This window comes from Danio rerio, chromosome 7 (genome assembly GCF_052040795.2).
Source record: "Danio rerio strain M-AB ecotype USA chromosome 7, GRCz13ab, whole genome shotgun sequence".
NCBI lineage: Eukaryota > Metazoa > Chordata > Actinopteri > Cypriniformes > Danionidae > Danio > Danio rerio.
Genome location: NC_141027.1, coordinates 79,547,501 through 79,574,515, shown reverse-complemented (window position 1 = coordinate 79,574,515; position 27,015 = coordinate 79,547,501). Strand labels below are relative to the sequence as shown.

The window sequence follows — 27,015 nt, the reverse complement described above, 5'->3', positions numbered from 1 at the left end:
TGTGCCCAGAGGGCTGCTGTACTTCTAAAAGAGCAAATTAACCTGATTATTAATTTTCCTTTTCTGTTTTTGACCCTGGCCAGTTTCTAGATAAAGCCTGTGATAGTGAGAGGAGAGGCTAATGGGATCAGCTGATGACACACACACATACACACATACACACTCCGTCCATCACACATTTACAACCACAGAGCAGATTAAACTAGTTGGGAAATCATTTATGCATGATATCTGGCATTATGCATTATGAGTCTTTACATATATAATTATATAATTATGCTTCTACTTTAATTCACTGTTTAAATATAATACTTTACAGAGTGGCTTTCATAACTTGTTTTCATGAGATTTAATAGTGCAAAAAATGTTTTACTTAGACAAATATCAATTAAATCAAAATGTTTCCAGTCCAAATATCAATTAAATTAAATTAAATAATTATTTTGCCAGATTATTTTGCTTGTTTTGAGGAAATAACTCACTTAATTAAAAAATAAAAAATACACAAATATATATATATATATATATATATATATATATATATATATATATATATATATATATATATATATATATATATATATATATATATATATATATATATATATATTAGCTTGTTATTTGTGTATGATCATTACATAAATACATTTTTGTGTATTTTAATTGTGTTGTAAGTTACTTATATCGTTGTACACTCACCGGCCACTTTATTAGGTACACCTGTCCAACTGCTCATTATCGGAAATGTCTAATCAGCCAATCACATGGCAGCAGCTCACTGTATTTAGGCATGTATGCATGGTCAAGACGATCTGTTGCAGTTCAAAGTGAGCATCAGAATGAGGAAGAAAGGGGATTTAAGTGCCTTTGAACGTGGCATGGTTGTTCAGCTAGACCGGCTGCTCTGAGTATTTCAGAAACTGCTGATCTACTGGGATTTTCACGCACAACCATCTCTAGGGTTTACAGAGAATGCTCCGACAAAGAGGAAATATCCAGTGAGCGGCAGTTCTGTGAGCGCAAATGCCTTGTTGATGAGGTCAGAGGAGAATGGCCAGACTGGTTCCAGCTGATAGAAAGGCAACAGTAACTCAAATAAGCACTCGTTACAACCGAGCTCTGCAGAAGAACATCTCTGAACACACAACACGTCCAACCTTGAGGCGGATTGGCTACAGCAGCAGAAGAGCACACCGGGTGCCGCTCCTGTCAGCTAAGAACAGGAAACTGAGGCTACAATTCACACAGACTCACCAAAACTGGACAATAGAAGATTGGAGAAACGTTGCTGCTCTGATGAGTCTCCATTTCTGCTGACACATTCAGATGCTCGGCTCACAATTTGGCATCAACAACATAAAAGCATGCATCCATCCTGCCTTGTATCAGCGGTTCAGGCTGGTGGTGGTGGTGTAATGGTGTGGGGGAGATTTTCTTGGCACACTTTGGGTCCATTAGTATCAATTGAGCATCATGTCAACGCCACAGCCTACCTGAGTATTGCTGCTGACCATGTCCATCCCTTTATGAGCACAGTGTCTCCATCTTCTGATGGCAGCTTCCAGCAGGATAACGCACCATCAAACTGGTTTCTTGAACATGACAATGGGTTCACTGTACTCAAATGGCCTACAAAGTCACCAGTTCTCAATCCAATGGAGTAGCTTTGGGATAGGGTGGAACAGGAGATTGGCATCATGGATATGCAGCCAACAAATCTGTGTGATGCTATCATGCCAATATGGAGCAAAATCTCTGAGGAATATTTCCAGAAGCTTGATGAATCTCTGCCATGAAGGATTAAGGCAGTTCTGAAGGCAAAAGGGGGTCCAACCTGGTACTAGTAAGGTGTACCTAATAAAGTGGCCGGTAAATGTATATGTTTAAAAAAGCTCATTATGCTGCTTGATGTTGCAAACCGATATTTTCTTCTTATATTATCCTACCTTATTATGTATAGTCATGAACACACTTTGTCGAGCACACAGATTGACCTTTTTCTGTCGTTGATTAATCCTAGTCATGTCTTCCACTGGCAACTGAATGGGAACTTTAAACTATTGTGAAACTGAGCGCATTTCTGCATTGCAAAATAAGAAAATCACCCATCAAGAACAAGAAATCACCCATCCTTAATAAACATGACTGCTATCTGATGAGGATTTGGTTCATAAACTGCTTCTGGATCAGCTGATGTGACTACTGTGTGTGTGTTACGGCTCACTGAAGATTGGGCAGTCTGTGAGCACAAGACGAGACAAGAACCAAGCGTTTTTATCTCAAAGAAGCATCAAAAGCAGCACAATTAACTCAAGAGGTCAATCTGTAAATCTGTCTGCTTCTTCAGCGTCTCACTCTTCTCCAGCTCTTCTCTAACACATTCAGTCCATTATCGGGATTGACGGCGGATGCGCAGACGCCGTTCCGCAGCAAGACTTTTTGCGTTTCAGCCAATGTGCTATTACACTTAATTTGAAGTACTCTTCTTGTCATAATTATCTCTCGTTCCTCTTCTCAGCGGCACAGAAAATGAAGAGAAGTTTCTCTCCCTGTCAGAAATAGCTCATTACTTTGAATTGTCTCTCTATTCTGGTGTCTTATCGGAGCGAGTGAGAACTGGCTGGGCTCATTCACGTCTGGCAGGAAGATGAAGCATCTCTATCACCGCTCAGACACAGACATTTTTAATTAACATTTGGACCGTGTTCACAGTCCCCACTCCGCACTGCAGAGAAAAAGGTGCGTGTTTATAAACCCACGCTGAAAGATTTGCTTCCTTTTTTGGTTATTTGTTTGTTTGTTTACTCTGCTGTCATAGTTGACAATTGTGGGATGCTGCAGACTCGCAGACCCACACACACGTTTCAGCACACACAATCCAGGACACATGATCTAGGCAGGGGCGAACCATATATGGTTAAGACGGATCTGCATCACACAGCGCCTGCAGCTGTCACAGCGGTTTATCAGAAACCTTTAACGATCTCTTCTTCCGCAATTGACAGCATGAACAAATTTAGAAGCCTTGTCAAATTGCCAAGCAGCACCTGAATGTGTTCAAAAGAATTAAAAACGCCAAACTTTAGCTCTCACACATTTAGCTCTGCGTTCTGTTATGTTATTGCATATTGACTTCAATTCCTTTTATATTCTAATAATTGCATTTATTTATTTATTTATTTATTTATTTATTTATTTATTTATTTATTTATTTATTTATTTATTTATTTATTTTTTTTTTAATTTATTTATTATTTTTTTTATTTATTCAGTATAATTAATTAATTAATTATTTTGTATAATTTAGTAATTAATTTTTTTATTTATTCTGTATAATTTATTTATTTATTTATTTATTTATTTACTCTTTATAAATTGTTTATTTATTTATTTATTTACTCTTTATAATTTGTTTATTTATTTATTTATTTATTTATTTATTCTGTATAATTAATTTATTTGTTTGTTTATTTATTCCATATAATTTATTTATGTTTTATTTATTTGTATAATTTATTTATTTATATATTTATTTATTTATTCTGTATAATTTATTCATGTATTTATTTATTTTTGTATAATTTATTTATTTATTTATTTATTTATTTATTTATTCTGTATAATTTATTTATTTATTTATTTATTTATTTATTTATTTATTTATTCTGTATAATTTATTTATTTATTTATTTTTGTATAATTTATTTATTTATTTATTATTTATTTAATTATTTATTTTATCTGTATTATTAATTTATTTATTATTTATTTATTTATTTATTTATTTATTTATTTATTTATTTATTTATTCTGTATAATTTATTTATTTATTTATTCTCTATAGTTTATCTATTAATTTATTTTTTTTTCATTTATTTATTTATTCTGTATAATTTATTTATTTATTTATTCTCTATAGTTTATCTATTAATTAATTTATTTTTTTCATTTATTTATTTATTCTGTATGATTTATTTATGTATTTATTTATTTTGTACAATTTATTTATTTATTTATTTATTTATTTATTTATTTATTTATTCTGTATAATTTATTTATTTATTTATTTATTTATTCTGTATAATTTATTTATTTATTTATTTTTGTATAATTTATTTATTTATTTATTATTTATTTAATTATTTATTTTATCTGTATTATTAATTTATTTATTTATTATTTATTTATTTATTTATTCTGTATAATTTATTTATTTATTTATTCTCTATAGTTTATCTATTAATTTATTTATTTTTTTCATTTATTTATTTATTCTGTATAATTTATTTATTTATTTATTCTCTATAGTTTATCTATTAATTAATTTATTTTTTTCATTTATTTATTTATTCTGTATGATTTATTTATGTATTTATTTATTTTGTACAATTTATTTATTTATTTATTTATTTATTTATTTATTTATTTATCTATTCTGTATAATTAATTAATTTATTTTAGCCGCTTAGATGTGAATTTGATTTGTGTGTGTGCCTAGTGTACGAACCGTTGGTGGATTAAACGATTATTAAAACTTTTTTTTAAAGTAGAATAAAAAACATGCATTTGTTAGCTACTCTTTCAACAAATAACAATATAAGAATGATAATAGCAAATGCATAGCAACCATTCACCCAAAACCTGCATAGCAATCATCTAACATAACCAAAGAAACTGCTTAACATCCTTTTTACACCCACTAAGATCACCACAGCTACCATCAAAGACCCCTAGCAATGCCCTGGCACTACAAAAGGAGAGGTCTGTTGCAGTCCTTCAGTTTCAGGCCAACTTAAAAAAGCCAATAGGAAATCAATGAGAACATCTCGACAGATTAATCCCAAATCCCTGAGTTTTGTAATGTTCTGACAGTCTGTTCTGCAGTTAAGCCCCTCGGCCCGGGAGTCTGCAGGTCTCCACTCCGCAATCAACAGTGTGTCCTATCTAACCCGAAGCCAGAGCGAGTCAAACCCAGCCCTAAACATATTCCACTCTGCATATGGGTCAAATCAGGTCGACTACCGTCTGCCTAAAGGAGTCCCGCAGAGCAGAGCAACACTCGGGCGCTCAGTGTCTGAATATCAGCAGAAATAAAGAGCTGTTTTTCCACGCAGCAGGTGAAAACGGCAGATCGCTATCTCACAGGGAACTGTCCATCACAACAGCTGAAGACATGTCAGCTTCCAGACGAGTCGAGAGGAAAAACAAGGTCAAGTTCAGGAGCATTCGGCGGCTCGCAGACTTCATAAGCTTGACTCACCGCAAAAATAAACATTCAGCTTTTCATTTAATGTCACTTTCTGCTATGAAACTGTCATCTGGAAGATATGAAGACCAAAGCAAATGCTCGGAGATTGCAACCCAGTACTGAGAAACACCCATACACACTCATTCACACACAAACACTATGGCCAATTTAGTTGATCAATTCCCCTATAGCGCATGTGTTTGGACTGTGGGGGAAACCGGAGCACCCTGACGAAACCCACGCCAACACGAGGCCAACTGACCCAGCCGGAACTCGAACTAGCAACCTTCTTGCTGTGAGGCTACAGTGCTAGTGTGGGCAATTCGGCTATCATATTCTTGTTTTTTGAGATTTCATGAAGCTTCAGATACCGGTACACATGAGACGAGAGAAGCACGCACACAGGCCAGTGGAGCAGGGCATGAGGACAGATGTTGTACGCTGTGTGTGTGTGTGTGTGTATCTCTCTCTTGACTGCCTCTATAGAGGAACTGAAGCTGGAGAGGCTGATAAAGTGCCACACTCTTGTGCCCGTGAGCCTGGGGATTTTCAGCAGTGAGTAATGGAGCCATAAACCCAGCCTCCAGCCAAACACCGACTCCCTGAAAACCTAAAACATATAGAGCGCCTAAAAATACACCCGCCGCAACACTGCCCGAGTACAGCAGAGATCATATCCCACTCACATTTCACACAAGGAAAATGTGAGATTCGTAAAGCATTTAAGCAAACGGTCCCCGAAAAATTCTCACCGTTATTTATTTTTCCTCGATAACGTTTCCCTTTTGATTCTCATAACTCTAATTTAGTTATTTAACAACAGATGCGTTCGCCATTGGCTTTTATTTTGCATTAAACCACTTATTTATTCGTGTTCTTTGCTTTAAATGACACGCTCCATATGCAGCAGTTCTGTCCTATTTTAGGCCTCGAAACTTCTGTATTTGGATTTGATTTACTCTTCATTCATTCATTTTCCTTCGGCTTAGTCCCTTTATTCATCAGGAGTTACCATTGCAGAATGAACCGCAAACTATTACAGCATATGCTGCAACCCAGTACTGGGAAACACATACATTCTCACAAACACACTACATTCAATGTAGTTCATCAATTCCCCTTTAGCGCATGTGTTCGGACCAGCCTGATCTCACGAGGAAATGTAAGTATTTTACGTTTTGCCAGTTCAGTGACTAATTCGTACGAATTACGAGTAGTCCACATTGTAAAAAAAAAAAAAATCGTAAAAAAAAAAAAAGGTCAAATGACTGGTAGCTACGGCTGCCAAACAAAAACCATAAAAATACGGTAAAATTTCTTTGTTTAAATAAAGTGCAAAAAATAATAAATCCACAGATATTTTCATTCAAATGTTTACAGAGAAACACTGTTATTTTACAGACTTTTCCTAGATTATTACTATCAAATCCATTTTTACCTTAATTTTATGGTTTTTGTTTGGCAGCCGTAGCTGCCAGTCATTTGACCTTTATTTTTTTTTTTACAATTTATTACTTTAAGTTTACGTAATTTTAAATGTACTTAAAAAAACAGGAAAAAACACTGTAAATAATACAGGGGGATGAGTAAGACGTACTTAAATACGAATTAGCCACTAAATCAAAAAGTTACGAATTGACGTGAGATTGTCTTGGTTTGGACTGTGGGGGAAACCGGAGCACCTGGAGAAAACCCACGCCAACATGAGGACATGCAAACTCCACACAGAAATGCCAACTGAGGCTCTAACCAGCGACCTTGCTGTGAGGTGGCAGTGCTAACCCCTGTGTCGCCCCTTTAAGCTCATGTAAACGTCATGCTCTGTTTATAAATGCTCTGTTTATAATCATCCAAGCTTGAAACATGATAAGTAACCCGTCTGACGCGACAAGCTCATCCAAGTCGTTATATTCCTCTCTTGTTTTTATTTGTTCTTCAAAGCAGGAACAATCCCTTTATCTTTATATAACGATACAATATGGAACGACGGTCAAAAACCGTCTCTTTCTCTCTTTTCAATAAGCAAAGGCATAATTAAAGCATGCAATAACCATATAAACATGCTTTTGATTGTAGACAGTATAAATGCAACAAACAAATAATAAGCATACATAATATTCAGAAATGTACATAATAAATATGGCTCGAACAAACAGTTGAAGTCAGAATTATTAGCCCCCCTGAATTATCAGCAGATTTCTTCAACACATTTCTAATCATGATAGTTTTAATAACTCATCTCTAATAACTGATTTATTTTATCTTTGCCATGATGACAGTAAATAATATTAGACTAGATATTCTTCAAGACACTTCTATACAGCTTAACGTGACATTTAAAGGCTTCACTAGGGTAATTAGGGTAACCAGGCAGGTTAGGGTAATTAGGCAAGTTATTGTATAATGATGGTTTGTTCTGTAGACTATTGAAAAAAATATAGCTCAAAGGGGCCAATAATATTGACCTTAAATGGTGTTTAAAAAATTAATAACTGCTTTTATTCTAGCCAAAATAAAACAAATAAGACTTTCTCCAGAAGAAAAAATATTATCAGACATACTGTGAAACAGTTACTGTCATACTGTCAAACATTTCCTGAATCTGTTCAACATCATTTGGGAAATATTTAGCAAATAAAATAAATTCAAAGGGGGTGAATAATTCTGATTTCAACAGTATCTTTTTATTAGTTCTAATTCAATATCATTTACCAAATTTGAGTCTTTGTTATACCTCCTAAACAAAAAAACTCCTCGACTTGAATAAGGTCGTAAGAAACATTTTACAGTGTGGTGTAAATATGAGCAAATGAACAGAGCTGAGGGAGAAATGCACCAGGCTCTGACACGAGAGCAGGTGTGAAAACACACTCAGTCACATTTCTTGGGCCACCCTTGGCTGAAATCGTGTTTGTTTCCCCTCGGTTGAACCTAAAAAGTAGCCCAGTTCCAGAGGAAACCTGCGGACTTGGCAGCTCTGTTGAGCTTATTAAACGGTTATGTGATCTGAGATGCCCTTACATGCATTTACAGAGTCAGACAGGAAATATTCCACTCGGAACATTCTCAGATCACACAGAGAGATAGATAGAGCACGTGTGTGTGTGTGTGCGCGCTCAGCTTTGAACACACAGCACCTGCGGCATGTTTCTCTTGGAATTAACCTTCATCTGAAGGTGACTCTTTTGATGTGCTTCTGTTCATTACACACTAATTCTGTTTCGACGGCTCGTGAGCTTGCATGCGCATGCATAGACACACACCGAATGAAGAAAAATAAAAATGTATTTGATTTGACAAGTTTTTATCATTGTGACAACTTATTTAGAGAAGAACCTCATCATTTCTTTGTGCACATTAAATTGTTTTTACACGCACACGCATTTAAAATAAAATCCAACATTAGTTTTGGTAAAAACAGGCTCACGTTTTCTAAATTAATTGAAATATATGTAAATGGTGCTGGACACAATCAAGACTGACACGAACTTGAACATGGAACAACTGAAAGAAGCAGTCAGAAATAGGAAAGCGTGTCAAATCACGATCCATAAAGTGGCCGAAAGTCAGTGTCGACTGATTGGCTGATCATCATCATGTAAATGGCACATATAGAGCCTGTGCTTCCTTTACAAATATTGTTGAGAACATTACATATTCTACTCTAAAGCAGAAAATCACTATCAAAAGCATATTGTAGTCTCATATTTTGATCATATAAATAAATAAATAAATAAATAAATAAATAAATAAGGCAATTTATTAAGAAATTAAATTGAATATTTATTATTTATTAGGAAAAAAAATCATACTTTAATAATAATGTTGATAATATTTATGATGATGATTGTCACGATCTCTGGCGATCTAAACTCCATGTGGAGGGCTTTCCTGCTGCAGCCAGTTTGTCTGGTTAGCTCATCGTATTACGTTGGCGAAACGGAGGCTTGGAGGGGAGCTGGCCACAACGACCAGGTTCAAGTCCGGGGAAGAGCAGTTCCAGAAATCAGGTAAAACAAAAAACTGAATCCAAAAAATAAAGCGAACGAGTTCATAACGAGGCGAGAATGCGGTGAAATCCGAAAACGCAATCAAAATCAGACGAAATCGTTGCCGCCCAGTCAATCGTTCAGTCATTCAGTCAGTCAATCGGACCGACGGTCGCTCGACAGCGGCCTCCGGTGGCTATACGCGAGATGAACGCGGGCGCGAACGGTGCTTGCAAGCGGCATTTAAGACGCGAAAAAGCACGCACAGAACCTCTCGCGGATTCACGAAATCAAAAACTGCACAAATACATACCTCCCGGGACGTATATCGCAGTCTCCAGAAACGTCCGCAGGGCTACGTTTCCAGAATGAGCCGATGACCAACATTCAAACTTGTTACGATTGTTCATATGTTTAACTTATTTTGAGAGTTTGAGCTTCTGGGGTGGCCTGCCTATTTATTTTATTTTATTTATTTTATTTTATTTATTTGATTACTTCTGACTATGTTTATGTTTATGTATTCTGTAATTATCTATTTAGTTCATTTACTTTGTAGTTTCTTTTGTTTGCTATTTTGGCCAGTGGCCACCCTGAAGAGATGCTCATTTATATTTACTATAATAAATCTATTCATATACTCTCACCTGAGTGTCCGAGTTTGGTTGTCGACCGAAGGGGATCTTTTGTGTTAAGTTTTTGTGTTGTTTGGGAAATCCACCACCCCGGCGAGGCAGTGGCGCAGTAGGTAGTGCTGTCGCCTCACAGCAAGAAGGTCGCTGGTTTAAACCTCGGCTCAGTTGCCGTTTCTGTGTGGAGTTTGCATGTTCTCCCAACCTTCGCGTGGGTTTCCTCCGGGTGCTCCGGTTTCCCCCACAGTCCAAAGATATGCGGTACAGGTGAATTGGGTAGGCTAAATTGTCCAAGGTGTATAAGTGTGTGTGTGAATGTGTGTGTGGATGTTTCCCAGAGATGGGTTGCAGCTGGAAGGGCATCCGCTGCGTAAAAACTTGCTGGATAAGTTGGCGGTTCATTCCGCTGTGGCAACCCCGGATTAATAAAGGGACTAAGCCGACAAGAAAATGAAATGAAATGAAATGCACCACCCCAACACATTTGTCTTCCCGTTTATTATGCCCCTGTTGTTTTCTCCTAGACTTGGGGTGTAATAGATGATTTTCGGAAACGCACCCCTGGTGAGGCCAGTAGAAAAAATCCCTAGTGTTGAACCCTGCTGTCAGATTTTTTTCAATAATTTTGTCCATATTTGCACTGTTAATTGTAAAACTTTAGCATTGTCCATGAACTCACTCGATTGACTTGAATTGTATTCATGCAGAGAATAATTGTGATGTTTTTGTTCAAACCGGTGTGTGTGAGTAACACTAGTATAGATGTGTTTTTTAAACCCAGCTCTGGCCAGGAGGGATATTTCTATAATGAAAGCACTGACAGACAGATCCGTGTTCAAAGCAACAATTATGTGTCCCTGACGACAGAAGTGCTCCAGAAAAGCATGCATTTTCATTTCCTGCTCGCATTTGACTACTTTTTTGGACACAGTTGAATGAAAGTGTTTTTGACGGAGAGGTAAATACCACATCAGATGAGCCGTCATCACTCCGCGTTTCTGCTTTCAGGCAAACACTGCCTTCATTTCCTTCCTTCAGACTACAGCTTTATCACAGCGCTGCATCTGCTGCGAGATTTGTCTGGGTTTTGGGCAGCATATACAGTTAAACTCAGAATTAATAGTCCCCTTTCATTTCTTCTTTTTTTAAAATATTTCCTAAATTATGCTTAACAGATTCAGGAAATGTTGACAGTATGTCTGATAATATTTTTTCTTCTGGAGAAAGTTTTATTTGTTTTATTTCGGCTAGAATAAAAGCAGTTTTTAGTTTTTTTAAACGCCATTTTAAGGTCAATATTATTAGCCCCTTTAAGCTAAATTATTTTTTGATAATCTACAGAACAAACCATCATTATACAATAACTTGCCTAATTACCCTAACCTGCCTAGTTCACCTTATCAACCTAGTGAAGCCTTTAAATGTCACTTTAAGCTGTATAGAAGTGTCTTGAAGAATATCTAGTCTAATATTATTTACTGTCATCATGACAAAGAGAAAATAAATCAGTTATTAGAGATGAGTTATTAACACTATTATGATTAAAAATGTGTTGAGAAAATCTGCTGTTCGCTAAACAGAAATTGGGGACAAAAATAAACGGGGGCGAATAATTCTGACCTCAACCGCATGTGCAATACAATATGACATTACTATTATCCTTTAATAATAAATAACATAAATAATATGTATAAATAAATAAAATAAATAAATAAATATATAATATTATATACAATAGAATAACCAATCCAGACATACACTTATTCATTTATTTACAGATTAATTCCTTTATCAGCATCAAAAACATTGTTAAAGGCAAACTCAAGAATATTAAACCATGAAAAATCTATTGATTGTATAGATAGAGCTACTGCTACAATCAAACAAAACAAAATTATAATAATAAATATATAAAACAAATAATAATAATAACTCTAATAATAATAATAATAAAACTTTAATTTTAGGTGATCGATCCACAATAAATACTGTTGCATTGGCATGTTGCCATTCTGAGACATAACACATGTACAGTTGAAGTCAGAATTATTCACCCTCTTGTGATTTTTCTTTTCTTTCTCAATGATTTCCCAAATGACGTTTAACAAAGCAAATTTTTCACAGTATTTCCTATAATAATCTTTCTTCTGGAGAAAGTCTTATTTGTTTTATTTCGGCTAAAACAAAACCAGTTTTTAATTTTTTCAACACAATTTTAGGAACACAAATATTAAGCTATATATAAGCTATATTTTTTCAATATTCTATAGAGGAAACCATCGTTATACATTAACTTGCCTAATTATCCTAACCTGCCTAGTTACCCTAATTAACCGAGTGAAGCCTTTAAATGTCATGTTAAGCTGTATAGAAGTGTCTTGAAGAATATGTAGTCTAATATTATTTACTGTCATCATGACAAAGAGAAAATAAATCAGTGATTAGAGATGAGATATTATCACTATTATGTTTCGAAAAAATCTGCTCTCTGTTAAACAGAAATTGGGAAAAATATATATACAGGAGGGCAAATATTTAACTGTATATCGTGGAACAATGTAAAACTGGTATTTACTTTTGTTTACATTTAAACTAGAATACAATGTGGTGACTTTTATACTGCTTTATCTGGCACTGAGACTGAAATATTGTGGGAAGAAATTAAAATACTTTGTAAGTGATTTGACTCATTATTCTCCGGCGCGTCTCCTCCATATCACTGTGAGGCAATAACTGTGTGTTTATTTTTTTTCCCACAGTGTTTCTGAAGATGTTTATAAGAGTTTTCTTCCTTTAAAAAGCTTTTAATTAAACGGCGAAAGGAATGTCACACATTGAGAAACACTGGCTCTGTAATTACGGCCGGTCTGAGCGACGACATTCCTCCTTTCAGAGAGTAGCCATGAACTTCCGATCCGCAAAACTCACTCGCTGCTTTCCAATTAAACACAACATTCTTAACTTTCAGCTTTGTGTGTGTGTGCGTGTGTGTGTGTGTGTGTGTGTGTGTGTGTGTGTGTGTGCGTGTGTGTGTGTGTGTTGCTGAGACACTAAACAACTCATTTCACCTCATCAAACAGCAACATTTTCTTCTCTCTCACACACACACACACACACACACACACACACACACACACACACACACACACACACACACACACACACACACACACACACACACACACTCCCACACCAGCAGCTTCACCCGGCCATTCACACAAGCATTATTAGTAGCTGTGCTAGTCACAAGAAGCAAGTATAGATCCAACATAAACAAACAATTTAAATCTAATCAAATATCAGCGGATGATTTCCAGCTGCAACCCATGCCTGGGAAACACCCATACACACTCATTCCCACACACAATCGCACACTACAGCCAAATAAGTTAATCAATTCCCCTATAGCGCATGTGTTTGGGCTGTGAGGGAGCATTAGGAGGACCATGCAAACTCCTCACAGAAACACTAACTGGCCCAGCCGAGGCTCGAACCAGCGACCTTCTTGCTGTGAGCTGACAGTGCTAACCACTGAGCCACTGTGACGCCGCTTTAAGTTCAAAGTATACTTCATGTTTTGCACATGCCTAATTGTTTACATGGTATATACAGTATATAACTCATCTTACCTGGTGATAAGGAGAAAGGCTTGTCAATACATTGGGACTGTTTTCCCACCACTAGTAACTGTAACTAGGGCTCCAAATAAATCTCCAAGTAAATAAAAGTAAAATAAATAATCTGTGACATATCGACACAAATTCCTTACGTCTACTCTGGAAATAAATAAATATGCAACAATATATGCATGCATTCGTCTGCTTGTTTTTAAAATAGCACTGAAATGAGATTTTGTTTTCCTCATTAAGAAGTAGGCTGTGAAATGTGCCTAATGTTTAAATTTATTAATTGGAACACAATGCCCGACTGCCAAAATATTAGGCTTTTATTTAGGTTTAAAATCCTTTACATCCAAGCTGTGATTAGCATGACTAGTCAACTTGAAGTGAGACACATTTATTATTCAAATACTACTACTACTACTACTACTACTACAAATAATAATAATAATAATAATAATAACACATAATAATAATAATAATAATAATAATAATAATAATGATAATGATAATAATAATAAATAATAATGGTAATAATATTAAAGATAATATTAATAATAATAATAATAAAATAATTAAATAATAATAATAATAATAATAGTAATAATAATAATAATATTAATAATAATAATAGTAATAATAATATTATTAATAATAATAATAAAAATACAAATAATTATGGTAATAATAATATTCATATTAATAATAATAATAATAATAACAATAATAATAGTAATAGTAATAATAATGATAATAGTAATAATAATAATAATAATAATAATAATAATAAAGATAATAATAATAATAATAATAATAATAATAAAGATAATAATAATAATAATAATAATAATAATAATAAAATGATGTTGATAATAATAATAACAATAATAATAATAATAATAACAATAATAATAAAGATAATAATATTAATAATAATAATAATAATAATAATAAAATGATCATGATAATAGTAATAACAACAACAATAATAAAAATAATAATAATAATAATAATAATAATAATAATAATAATAACCCAAAAGCTCATGACCATAGGTCAGAATAGGAACATAGATCGTCTGGTAAATCAAGAGCTTTGCCTATCGGCTCAGCTCCTTCTTTACCACAACAGACCGGAACATCGACCGCATTACTGCTGCAGCAGTCCGCCTGTCAATCTCTCGTTCACTTCTACTCAGTATTTGTGTGGTAATTTGAGCCAAAACATCACATACACACTCTAGACACTCATTTTACATCTTGTAATTTTAAATAATCATGCTCTTACCCAGCCTGTTGTCCAATACTCCAAAATCCAGCGAATATTTGACCACATGGTAGTTATTCCACACGTACAGCAGATTATCTCTGGGATTGTAATCCACAGCGGCGATGTACTGGTACGCATTCGGGAACAGGATGTCCAGGTAGCCATCTTTGCTCAGCTCCGTGTTGTAAATGTAATCGATTTTATTCCCCGTGGCTTCGCTATCGTCGTCTTCGTAGACGCTCCGCACCACGTACAGGATCCCGCAGATCATGAAGGCGTTGGAAGCCGAGCGTTTATCGTAGGCCGTGTCCCACGTTCCCTCGACACGAAGTGTATACGGATTCAACTGGCTGATCACAATCCTCCCGTTGTTTTGCTCCGTCGCGTAAATCACCCAGAGGCCGTTTTCGTCCACCGCTAAATCAATATCCGACTTTCCGCCCCAGCGATACGGAGATGTATCATGATAATTAGCACTAGCGATAATAGCCTCTCCGCTCTTGATTCTCGTACGCAGATCGAATTTGACAATATTCCTGGTTCGCTCCTTGTTGAAAAACAGCGCACCATCGTAAACAACAAACCCAGTGCCGTCCACTCGGTGCGGGAGTTTATAAGTAGTCGTGGGTCTTCCGGCGACGAAATCCTCTTTGCTGGAGTATTCGGTGAGGGTGTCAGTGCGGTACGGAGCCCAGGGCATGTAATAGATCTTATCCGAGGCCTGGAGAGGGTCTTTACACCATGCGCCCGACTGGTGGTCCGACTCAAACAGATGCTCGCTCTGATAAACGCCACGCAGGAGCCCCGGGCACAGGAAAACTGCAGAAGCACAGAGAGAAAGACAAGTGAGCGTGGGCTTCAAAAAGCTTGAACATTTCCATTTATCTGGATGGCTGAGACTGATAACACTCGATGATGACTGGATATGTTAGAGATGTGCTGTTGAGTAGACAATACACTGATCTGGACTGTGAGGGATTATGTGCACTTTAGTTCAGTTGCATTTACATTGAATGAACTCTGATGTGATGTATTCTGAGTATGCTGGGGGTTACCTGGAGCCTCAATCCTACAAACTGTTAGGTGTGAACTTAATGACCCTTTCACCATCTCAGTGGGTATAAACAAAACAAGAGGTTCCTACTGGGCTGAGGCCCCGTTTACACTAATGCGTTTTCGTTTTAAAACGCATAAGTTTTGCTACGGTTACGCCATCCGTCCACACTACGCTGGAGTTCTCGAGCGCCGAAAACGGAGCGTTACGAAAACGCTGGAGAGGCCGTTTTCATTCTAAAGCGCTGCTGCTTCGTTTCAGTGTGGATGAGGAAAAACGGAGACATCTGAAAACGGAGGCGGGGCTGCTGAGATTCGCTAGCTGATTGGGGCTTTTGTGTCATTGCGTATCCATCCCTTATTCGTCAATCACATGACTATAACACATGGCTTTAACGCTACCGGAAGACAGTACTGTAAACAACAACATGGACACAGAAATGGGAGCGCTGTTTGCACTATTGTCTGTTTTAGGCATCATTGTGCAGTTATTCATTTGTTACGTTTAGTAACAACTCGACCTCGTCGTCTGTCTACAAAAACACCTCTCTACCTTTCTTTGCCATCGCGTTTAATGTACGACGTTTGTTGACTAACAATAACCAAATGCCGAGCGAGACGCATGCTTTCTGTTTATACTAGAACGCGCATGCCCAGAATGGTCACGTGATATATGTTTTTGGTGGCGTAGTGTGGACGGAGATATGTTCAGAGATGCTAGGTAAAACGCTAGTGTGGACGCGGATCGTTTTTGATCTAAAACGCCGTTTTAAAACTAAAACGCACCAGTGTAAACGGGGCCTGAGTGAACACACAATTGTTTGTTTGTTGTTCGTATAAAGTACTGTCCTCAAGCAGATCTTTGGGTTAAGTTACTTGATGACCGATGGGTTAACATCGATGCCAACCTGATTTTACAACCCAAGCTCATTCTGAAAACGTAGCCCCGCGGACGTTTCTGGAGACCGCGATTTACGTGGCCGGAGGTACGTATTGCCGCATTTGTTTTTTTCGAGTGAATGCTATGGGGTGGTGTGACGCCGCTCCTCTTTTTTGCGATCGCCGACTGTGATGGCTCACCTCCATGTGGAGGGCTTTCCCGCTGCAACCAGTTTGTCCGCTGAGCTCGTAGTGTTACGTTGGCGGAGCGGAGGCCCGGAGGAGGAGGAGCTGGCTGCAGCGACAACCGGGTTCGAGTCCAGGGAAGAGCGCTTCCAGAAATCAGGTAAGATGAAAAACTAAATCCAAAAAATAAAAGCGAGTTCGAGACGGGGCGAGAACGCGGCGAAACCCAAAAACGCGGTCAAAATCGGACAAGGGCTTTTGCTTTTCTTTTCTGGACGGCTTTTGTAAATCGTCGCTTGGGTTTAGGGAAAGAGGAGGAGGGTGGCCGGGTTGGCCGATTGGCTGATTGGCCAGCCGCCCAGTCGATCGTTCAGTCAGTAAGTCGGTAAGTCGGACAAATAGTTGCTCGACAGCCTCCGGTGGCTTTTTACGCAAGAACAGCGCAGGCACGAATCTGTTCAGGGACCTCGAAATTCACAAATTAAGCACTGAACCTACCCAAACCACCAAACTATTCCCGCATCCTACCCATATCCCTCCTCAATCAGCCGCTTCAAATGTTATCACTCGATTGAATGGGCGTTATCAGTGGCTATTAGCTGATAGATATCGGCCAGTAGGGGCCTTCACTTTAACAAAGCTGTTGACATTAATCCGCATGGTTAATCAGCTATAGATTACGTACGGCTGCAGAAGGAAGTTAACGAGTATTATATATATTATGTATTAGATTTGCCATTAATTGTATTTTAATAAGTGACGTCATGGTGGCACATTGGGTAACACAATTGCCTCACAGTAAGAAGGTCACTGGTTCCAGCCCGATGTGGGTCAGTTGGCATTTCTGTGTGGAGTTTGCATGTTCTGCCCATGTTAGAGTGGGTTTCCTCCGGGTGCTCCGGTTTCCCCCACAGTCCAAACACATGCGCTATAGGGGAATTGAATAAGTTAAATTGGCTGTAATGTGTATGTGTGAATGCAAGAGTTGCGGCTGGGAGGGCATCCGCTGTGTAAAACATATGCTGGAAAAGTTGGCGGTTCATTCTGCTGTGGCGACCCCTGATAAATAAGGGACTAAGCCAAAAAGACAATGAATAAATGAATGAATGAATTTCATTAACTTCTACACCAGCCTAATCTCACGAGAAAACGTAAGTATTTTACGTTTTGCCAGTTTAGTGGCTAATTCGTAAGTTCAATCGTTCGAAATTGTACGATTTTAAAAAGGAGGCGTGGCACCTAACCCCAACCATCACTGGGGGATGAGCAAGTTGTACTAAATTGTAGGAATTAGATTGTACGAATTCATATGAATTAGCCACTAAATCAAAAAGTTACGAATTGCCATGAGATTGTGTTGTCTACACACACCCCAACCCTAAACCTAACCATCACAGTAATGTAAAAACAGACCTAGATCCGGAGTCTTCTCTTTTAGTATGGCTGATTAACCATGTGAATGGATGATAACAGCCCTCTGAGCCTACCAGTAGGTGCAGAAGATCTCTACTAGCCCATATCTATCAGCTGATAACCACTGATAACTCCCATTCAATCCAGTGATAACATTGGAAGTGGGTGCCTTAAATCTGTTCTGCAATGCATTATAAACACAGAAACCACACTGTATTTATTTTTTAATGCAAGTACATAGTAGTTAAGGACACCTAAAATAAAGTGAAGAGTTTTAAAACCCTCTGCCTCCACCAGCAAGCAGAAAGATTTGCTTTGAGCTTGAAGCTGGCATTTTAAAAATGTTGATAAATAAGAGCGAGCTCATTAATGACAGCCGGTCAAAGGGGCCAGAGGCCGTCGAGACATAATAATGAGCTTATATTTATTACAATCTGAACGGATTCCATCCCGACGCTAAGATATTGTCAATTTGTGTCATCTTGATTTATTGCGTCTGCGCGCGCAAAACTAATAATACCAGTATTTCCCTCCGTTCGGGCCTGGCTCTAACACGACAGAAAGATTGTGTTTCTTTCCAAGGCTTTCGCTCTGGAGAAATTGATTAAAGCCGAGGCCTGACTGCGGCGATCCATACACTTAACCAGATTAGGTTAGAAATATATAAACTCATTGCAATTAATTTCCTGCGAGGGGTCAGATCTGTTGATACCAGAGGCAGTGTAATCTACAGAGACAGCGCTAACTGAGCACGGCTTCTCTGATCGCATTACTAAATCTATGATATTTACGATTGCGCAAAAAAAACAGCTCAGAACGGTCAATAAATTAAAGCTAAACGCAGCTCAGCCTGCAGCTGGACGCTTCTGGGCTCTTTTTTTCATCGTATTCCTCCATAGCCCAGGGGATGACTTTTATGAAAACAATAAAAATCACAGTAAAACGCTCTGGCTAAATGTTTACCTTCACTTTTCATTTGTGCTTGAAATGTCTTTTATGCACTTTCTTTATTGCTTTACCCTTTACTTTCAATGGGAGATTACGAAAATCTGTCATGAAAGCAACATTAATGAAATGAAAACTAGCACGTATGAATGAAGCATGCATGACATAAACACTATAAAAACGATGTACATCGATTATTTATTTATAATTATCATTTCAAAACCTTCCTACTGCTGGATGGCAACTGGAAGGGCATCCGCTGCGTAAAACATATGCTGAATAAGTTGGCGGTTCATTCCGCTGTGGTTGATAAAAGGACTAAGCCAGAAAGTAAATGAAATGATGAATTTCAAAACCATTCATTCATTCATTTTCCTTCAGCTTAGTCCCTTTATTAATCAGGGGTCGCCACAGCGGAATGAACCGCCAACTTATTCAGCATATGTTTTACACAGCGGATGCCCTTCCACCTGCAAACCACAAGGAAACACCCATACACGCTTATTTACACACACACTCATGCACTACAGCTAATTTAGCTCATCAATTCCCCCATAGCGCATGTGTTTGGACTGTGGGGGAAACCCACACCAACACGGGGAGAACATGCAAACTCCACACAGAAACGCCAACTGACCCAGCCAGGGCTCGAACTAGTGACATTCGCCCCTAATTGTTCTAAAAATGTCAAAATTATATAAAAATAAAGGTAAATAAAATTGTGAATAAAGCATGCATGAAATAAACATTATATAAAAATATTTAGATCAATAATTTATTTAGAATAATTCATTTAGAGCTTCAAAACCACAAATAATTAAATACATTAATTAATAAATAAATAATAACATGTCTGAAGAAAGCATGCATAAAATAAATCAAATATTTTAATTACTGTAGGCAAATTTATCATGCTACCTACTGATTTATTATTGCAGTCTAAACTCTTTTTAAAGTAACCTTCTTTTTCAAATTGTGCAAAACTTAGTAAATATATATTTTGTATTAACAGTATTTTTTATTGTATAATAATACAATTAACATAATATATTTTGTATTAATGGTAAAAATGTATTACACAACATATATAAGGATTATTATAGTATTGCATTCACACACATACACTACGGCCAATTTAGCTTATTTAATTCCCCTATAGCACATGTGTTTGGATCGTGGGGGAAACCGAAGCACCCCGAAGAAACCCACGCCAACATGGGGAGAACATGCAAACTCCACACAGAAACACCAACTGACCCAGCCGGGACTCAAACTAGCGACCTTCTTGCTGTGAGGCCACAGCACTACCCACCACCACCCCTTAATTATAACTATAATTATAATTTCAGTACGATATAAAAATAAAGGTAAACAAAGTTGTGAATAAAGCATTCATAAAATAAACATTAAAATATTAATGTTATGTAAATAAAAAAAATATTTGGATCAATTATTATTTTATAATAATTTTTAATTTCAAAACAATAAATAAATAAATAAATAATAGCATGTCTGAACAAAGCATGCATAAAATAAATTAAATAATTAAATTATTATGTGCAAATATATCATGCTACCTACTGATTTATTATTACAGTCTAAACTCTTCGTGAATTAACTTTTTTTTTTAAATTATGCAAAACTATATATATATATATATATATATATATATATATATATATATATATATATATATATATATATATATATATATATATATATTAAATGTTAGCAGTATTACCAGTATTTAGCAGTAAAAGATATTTTGCATCATAAATTATTAATTTTATATAAGATATACTAATAATAATATTTATTATTATAGTATTCATTCATTCATTTTCTTTTTCCGCTTAGCCCCTTTATCAATCAGAGGTTGCCAGGAATGAACCACCAACTTATCCAGCAAAATATTTTTACACAGGGAATGCTCTTCCAGCTGCATTCACTAGTAGAAAACCCATGCCAACAAGGGAGAACATGCAAACCAAAATGTGAGGCGATTGTGCTATCCACTGCGCCACCATGACATCTTAAGGTAACATCAATAACTCAAAAATATTCTACAGAAGTTTTAATATTAGGAGAAAGTTCTGCTTTAGAATGTTTCAATTATTATTATAATTATTATTTTTTACTCTACTGAATCCAGTGTTGTATTTATTTTGCTGCTCTTTGCTTTTCTTTCTCTCTCTCTCTCTTTTTGCTGTCCTCCCTGCACTGGCTGTCTTTTGATATGCTTATGAAAGCCTTTAAATGCTTGCATTTTATAAAAAAAAAAAAAAGAAAAAAGAAAGAAAATATTCTGAAACGGTACTGCTCCACAGTAGAAAAGTCTCTGGGTTTGGAGAAAATGATGAGAGGCTTCATTATTTTCTGAACTACAGTTTTAATATGAGCCAGTCAAGAGAGATAAAGAAGAAAGACCAGAGAAATGAAGAGCCGAAAGAGACTCAAAACACAATGTGTGTGTGTGTGTGTGGTCCTAGTATTTATGTCAATATGGTAAAATGATGACCAAATGTCCCCAAAAGTAAAGCAATACCAGTCAATTTTGACCTTGTGGGGACACTTTTCAACCCAGGCTCATTGTGGTTACGTACCCCTATATACATTTCTGGAGAGCGCCAAATACGTCCCAGGAGCCACGTTTTTTGCAGTTCTCGTTTTGATATGATTGACTTGGATTTAAGTTCAATTTAAAAATGAAAATTGCAAAAATAGGTGACGCAGTAGCGCAGTAGGTAGTGCTGTCGTCTCATAGCAAGAAGGTCGCTGGTTTAAGCCTCAGCTGGATTAGTTGGCATTTTTGTGTGGAGTTTGCATGTTCTCCCTGCATTCGCGTGGGTTTCCTCCAGGTGCTCAGGATTCCCCTACAGTCCAAAGACATGCGGTGCAGGTAATTTGGGTAGGCTTAACTATCAGTAGTGTATGAGTGTGAATGAGTGCGTATGGTTGTTTCCCGAAGATGGGTTGCGGCTGGAAGGGCATCCACTGCGTAAAATTGTGGTGTATAATTTAGGGGTTCATTCCGCTGTGGTGACCCCGGATAAATGAGGAGACTAAGCCGAAAAGAAAATGAATGAAGGAATTGCAAAAAAAGCTTAGATGTATTTTTTTAATTGCAATATTTTTTGTATTGCTTAGATGTAGCTTAGCTACTTTTGCCAAGTAGCTTTTAGCTTAACTACATTTCCCAGAGGGTAGCTTTTAGTGTAGATAAGCTACATTTTAACTAGAGTAGCTGATAGCTTAGCTCACTACATTTTTCAAGTATCTTGCCCAACACTGGTATTTACTAATGCCGACAGCAGAGTTCACACTGCATGACTTTACAATAGGAAGAATCACACACAGCTTTGTCCAAACTGCATCTCACAACCAAACAAACGCGAGAAGTGACATGAAAATAGCACGCGGTCACGCAATATATCTTTGGTTATTAAGTATATAATGTAAAAAGAAGGCTTTAGCTTTAGAAACTTGTGTTTCAGGCAGGTGCCTACATAGGGCTCAACCTGTGCAGTGCACATGCCCTTTTTAGTCTTGGATAGAAAGTGCCCTTCCAAAATGATCAAAAGTGCCCCTGCGACACCCCCCCCTCCTTCCCCCTGTAGGCGCGCGACAACACCGCTCTTGATTAAGCTTTTGTAGTTCGCGCGTGACAACACCACTGATCAAAACGCATGCGACAACACGGCTCCTCAGTACACGCACGACAACAACAACAGCATCAACTCAACCCCGCTCCCGCTCCCACCCCACTACCCCACCTACCCCCCCCCCCCCCTCTTTTCAAAAAATGTATCCTGCACATGCCCTTTGGACAGTCTCTACACGGGCATGTTGCTCACCTGGCTTTTCAAGAGAATTAGCAATCTCTCCTCAACTTTTTTTCCGATTTACCTGTGATTTCAGGCATTTGTCGGCGAGTCAAAATCAGAGCTGAAATCATGCAGTCTAAACTCAGCATAACACAAACCAAGAATATTGATATGTACCCCGGTATACATGTCTGAAGAGCGCAAAATACGTCCCAGGAGCTGCTTTTTTTGCAGATTTAGTTTTTTCGCGAATCCATCGGAGGCTGCTGTGTAGACTGTTTAGATCTCAAATTTCTCTCGCGAGTGACATTCATACCTGTTTTTCTTATGTAAATCCACCGGAGGCTGCTGTTTACTGACTGGCTTCTTCACCAGACTTTAACACTGTTGTCGCGGTCATCTCATCTCTATATCTCAAGTCCACCAACATACGTGTCGAGCAATGCTTAATTTGTGAATTGCGAGGTCTCGGAACAGATCAACGTAACGGATTTTACCCGAGGATGTAGACGTGTCGCGCAAGACAGTGGAGAGCCGGGGGTTGGGATAGCGAGGCGTTGGATGACAAAGGGATGTTGCAGATGTAAGTTCAGAGCCGGGCGGGGCAGGGGGGGGAGGATTGGTAGTGAAGTTGAGAAGGGGGATCGGTAAAACAAGGTGTCGGATCAGATTTCAGAGGTTCCAGATCCGGCTTGTTTGGCACAAATGAAGCCCTGCCGAGCAACCGGACGAATTGGTAACAGCGTCCATACGAGGGTAAGCACATCATACATCATAGCTTTCATTTTAGAGACGAAATGCAGCCATACGTATAGCCCTGGATACATAATTGGTGATCTCCAGAAACGTATACAGGGCTACGTTTTCAGAATGAGCCTGTGTTGATCATTTTAGTCCCCATAAGGAAACGACTCAATGAAGAATGAAGGACAGAATGAAGTGTTTTAAATATGCAGATTGTTTTCTGTGAGGGTTGGGTTTAGGGGTCTCTGTGTGTGTGTGTGTGTGTGTGTGTGTGTGTGTGTGTGTGTGTGTGTGTGTGTGTGTGTGTGTATGTGTGTGTGTGTGTGTCTGTGTGTGTGTGTGTGTGTGTGTCTCAAAGCAGATCTGATGAACTACAGCAGCTGCTGGATCCCCATCCAGCGGAGTTTCCCACTTCTGCTCTGAATAATAAAACGCAGCTAACTATGTGCTCATGCATAGTTAGGTTAATAAATTGGCAAATAAAAAACGTTTATTAGTCAGGGGGAAGAGTTGCCTTATATGGAGTTCACTCTAAAGGCCACACACTCGCGTTTAGAGTTTTATTTTTATTACGTAATGCTTGAAAAAGGCTTTATGCTCACCACAAAAACATGAGAAAATACTGATATGATGAATAATGAATGAAAACATAACAGGGCGACACGGTGGCTCAGTGGTTAGCACTGTCGCCTCACGGCAAGAAGATAACTGGTTTGAGTTCTGACTGGCTCAGTTAGCGTTTCTGTGTGGAGTTTGCATGTTCTCCCCGTGTTAGCGTGGGTTTCCTCCGGGTGCTCCGGTTTCAGTCCAAACACATGCACTATAGGGGAATTGATTAACTAAATTGGCCGTAGTGTATAAGTGTGTGTGAATGAGTGTCTATGGGTGTTATCCAGTACTGGGTTGCTGCTGGAAGGGCATGCGCTGTGTAAAACATATGCTGAAAAAGTTGGTGATTCATTCCGCTGTGGCGACCCCTGCTAAATAAGGGACTAAGCTGAAGGAAAATGAATGAATAAATGAAACACAACAGTGACTAATATACAATAATAAGATATGCTTGTACATTTTGTAAACATGCTGGTAAAACATTTCACTCTGCTCTTATTATTCATTCATTCAATTTCCTTAGGCTTAGTCCCTTTATTCATCAGGGGTCGCCACAGCAGAATGAACCGCTAACTTATCCAGCATATGTTTTACACAGCGGATGCCCTTCCAGCTGCAACCGCATACTGGGAAAATTATTATTATTATTCATATTATTATTATCACTATTTATTTATTTATTTATTTACTTAATATTTTTTTACTATTATTATTATTATTATTATTATTATTATTATTATTATTATTATTATTATTATTATTTTTATATTTACTACTGTTATTATTATTTCACTATTGTTATTATTATTATAATTATTATTATTATTATTATTATTATTATTATTATTATTATTATTATTAGCACTACTATTATTATTACTAACACTATTATTATTATTTATTTATTCATATTTTTATTTTTATTATTATTGTGTTGTTGTTGTTGTTGTTGTTGTTTTTCTTATTATTATTATGATTATTATCATTCATTCATTCATTCATTTTTTTTCGGCTTAGTCCTTTTATTAATCTGGGGTCGCCACAGTGGAATGAACTGCCAACTTATCCAGCATATTTTTTATTATTATTATTATTATTGTTGTTGTTGTTATCATTATTATTATTATTATTATTATTATTATTATTATTATTATTATTATTATTATTATTATTATTGTAATTAATAATAAAGTTCATAAGATGTATTTATTTATTAATAATGCAGACGCTTTAAACTTTTTTATTGAGGTTTATTGGTGATGTTTTAGCTGCTTATTGCAAAAAATAGTTAAATAGTTAGTCTGTAGTGAATTATTGTTGCCAGAAAACATAAAGCTCTCAGTTTTTGATATCAGAGACAGAAACAGTTCCTCTTCAGACTGCCAGGCTTATATTTTGGAAATCATCTTGTCTGCGCTGTTGACAGTGATGTTACAGTCATGCCTCCCAGCTCTGTGTTTACTTTTGTAGCCTAAACTATTTTAACCTCATGTATCTATACGTGTGTGTGTGTGTGTGTGTGTGTGTGTGTGTGTGTGTGTGTGTGTGTGTGTGTGTGTGTGTGTGTGATGGTGTCACCCTGAAGGTTAGCAGCACTATCATCATAATGATGTCATTTAAAACGCTGACAGCTCATTGGCCGGGATATTGATTAGGCTTCTCTGGCTGTTTTAAATGGGAATTAGATTATGAATATCATTACTGTTAAAGTGCTAACGGCCGTTTGCGAGCACTTAGCCGATACACTGCCACTATAAGATCCAATTACCTGGCAGATGATAAAGGAGACATCATATTTATAGGCTCCATGTGTGTGACACGTGTGTGTGTGTGTGTGTTGTAAATTTAAGATAATAAGAATAAGTAGGCATTAGGAGAACTTATAATTCATAATTAATGTGTGTTTGATTATTATAATTACAAATTATAATATGCAAAATATTTGATAATTATTATGTACAATCGGCAAAGCTGCATTTTAGTGTTTCGATGCACAATCGAATGTGATAATGCTTAAATTAGATAACATTAAGCTATATTACATTATATTATATATTGTGTTTATATTATATTATTTAATACTAAATTATATTGTATTATATTATATTATGTTATATTATATTATATTATATTATATTATATTATATTATATATTATACTATATTATATTATATGTTATATTATCTTATATTTTATATTATATCATATTATATCATATTAAATTTTATATAATATTTTATTATATGTTATATTATGTTTAATTTTATTTTATTTTATTTTATATTATATTATATTATATTTTATTTTATATTTTATTATATGTTATATTCTATTATATTTTATATACTATTCTATTCTATTCTATTATATTTTTTATTATATTATATTATATTATATTTTATATTTTATATTTTATATTTTATATTTTATATTTTATTATATGTTATATTCTATTATATTCTATTATATTATATTATATTTTATATTATATTACGTTACGTTACGTTACGTTACATTATATTATATTATATTATATTATAGTATATTATATTATATTATATTATATTATATTATATTATATTATATTATATTATATTATATTAT

General features: G+C 36.2%; 1 protein-coding gene across 50 annotated transcripts in view; it reads right to left on the bottom strand.

Annotated features, from left to right (window-relative positions):
- Positions 1–27,015, bottom strand: part of LOC101882941 (adhesion G protein-coupled receptor L3) — a 404,469-nt gene that overhangs the window by 110,008 nt on the left and 267,446 nt on the right. For all 50 annotated transcript variants that reach the window (XR_015496553.1, XR_015496550.1, XR_015496551.1 and 47 more), the window contains exon 5: positions 14,777–15,577. Coding sequence is in view for 46 of the 50 variants with exons in the window: in XM_087262380.1 (XP_087118506.1) it covers positions 14,777–15,577 (801 nt within the window). In the remaining 4 variants the exon portion in view is untranslated. The remainder of the gene's footprint in view (positions 1–14,776; positions 15,578–27,015) is intronic.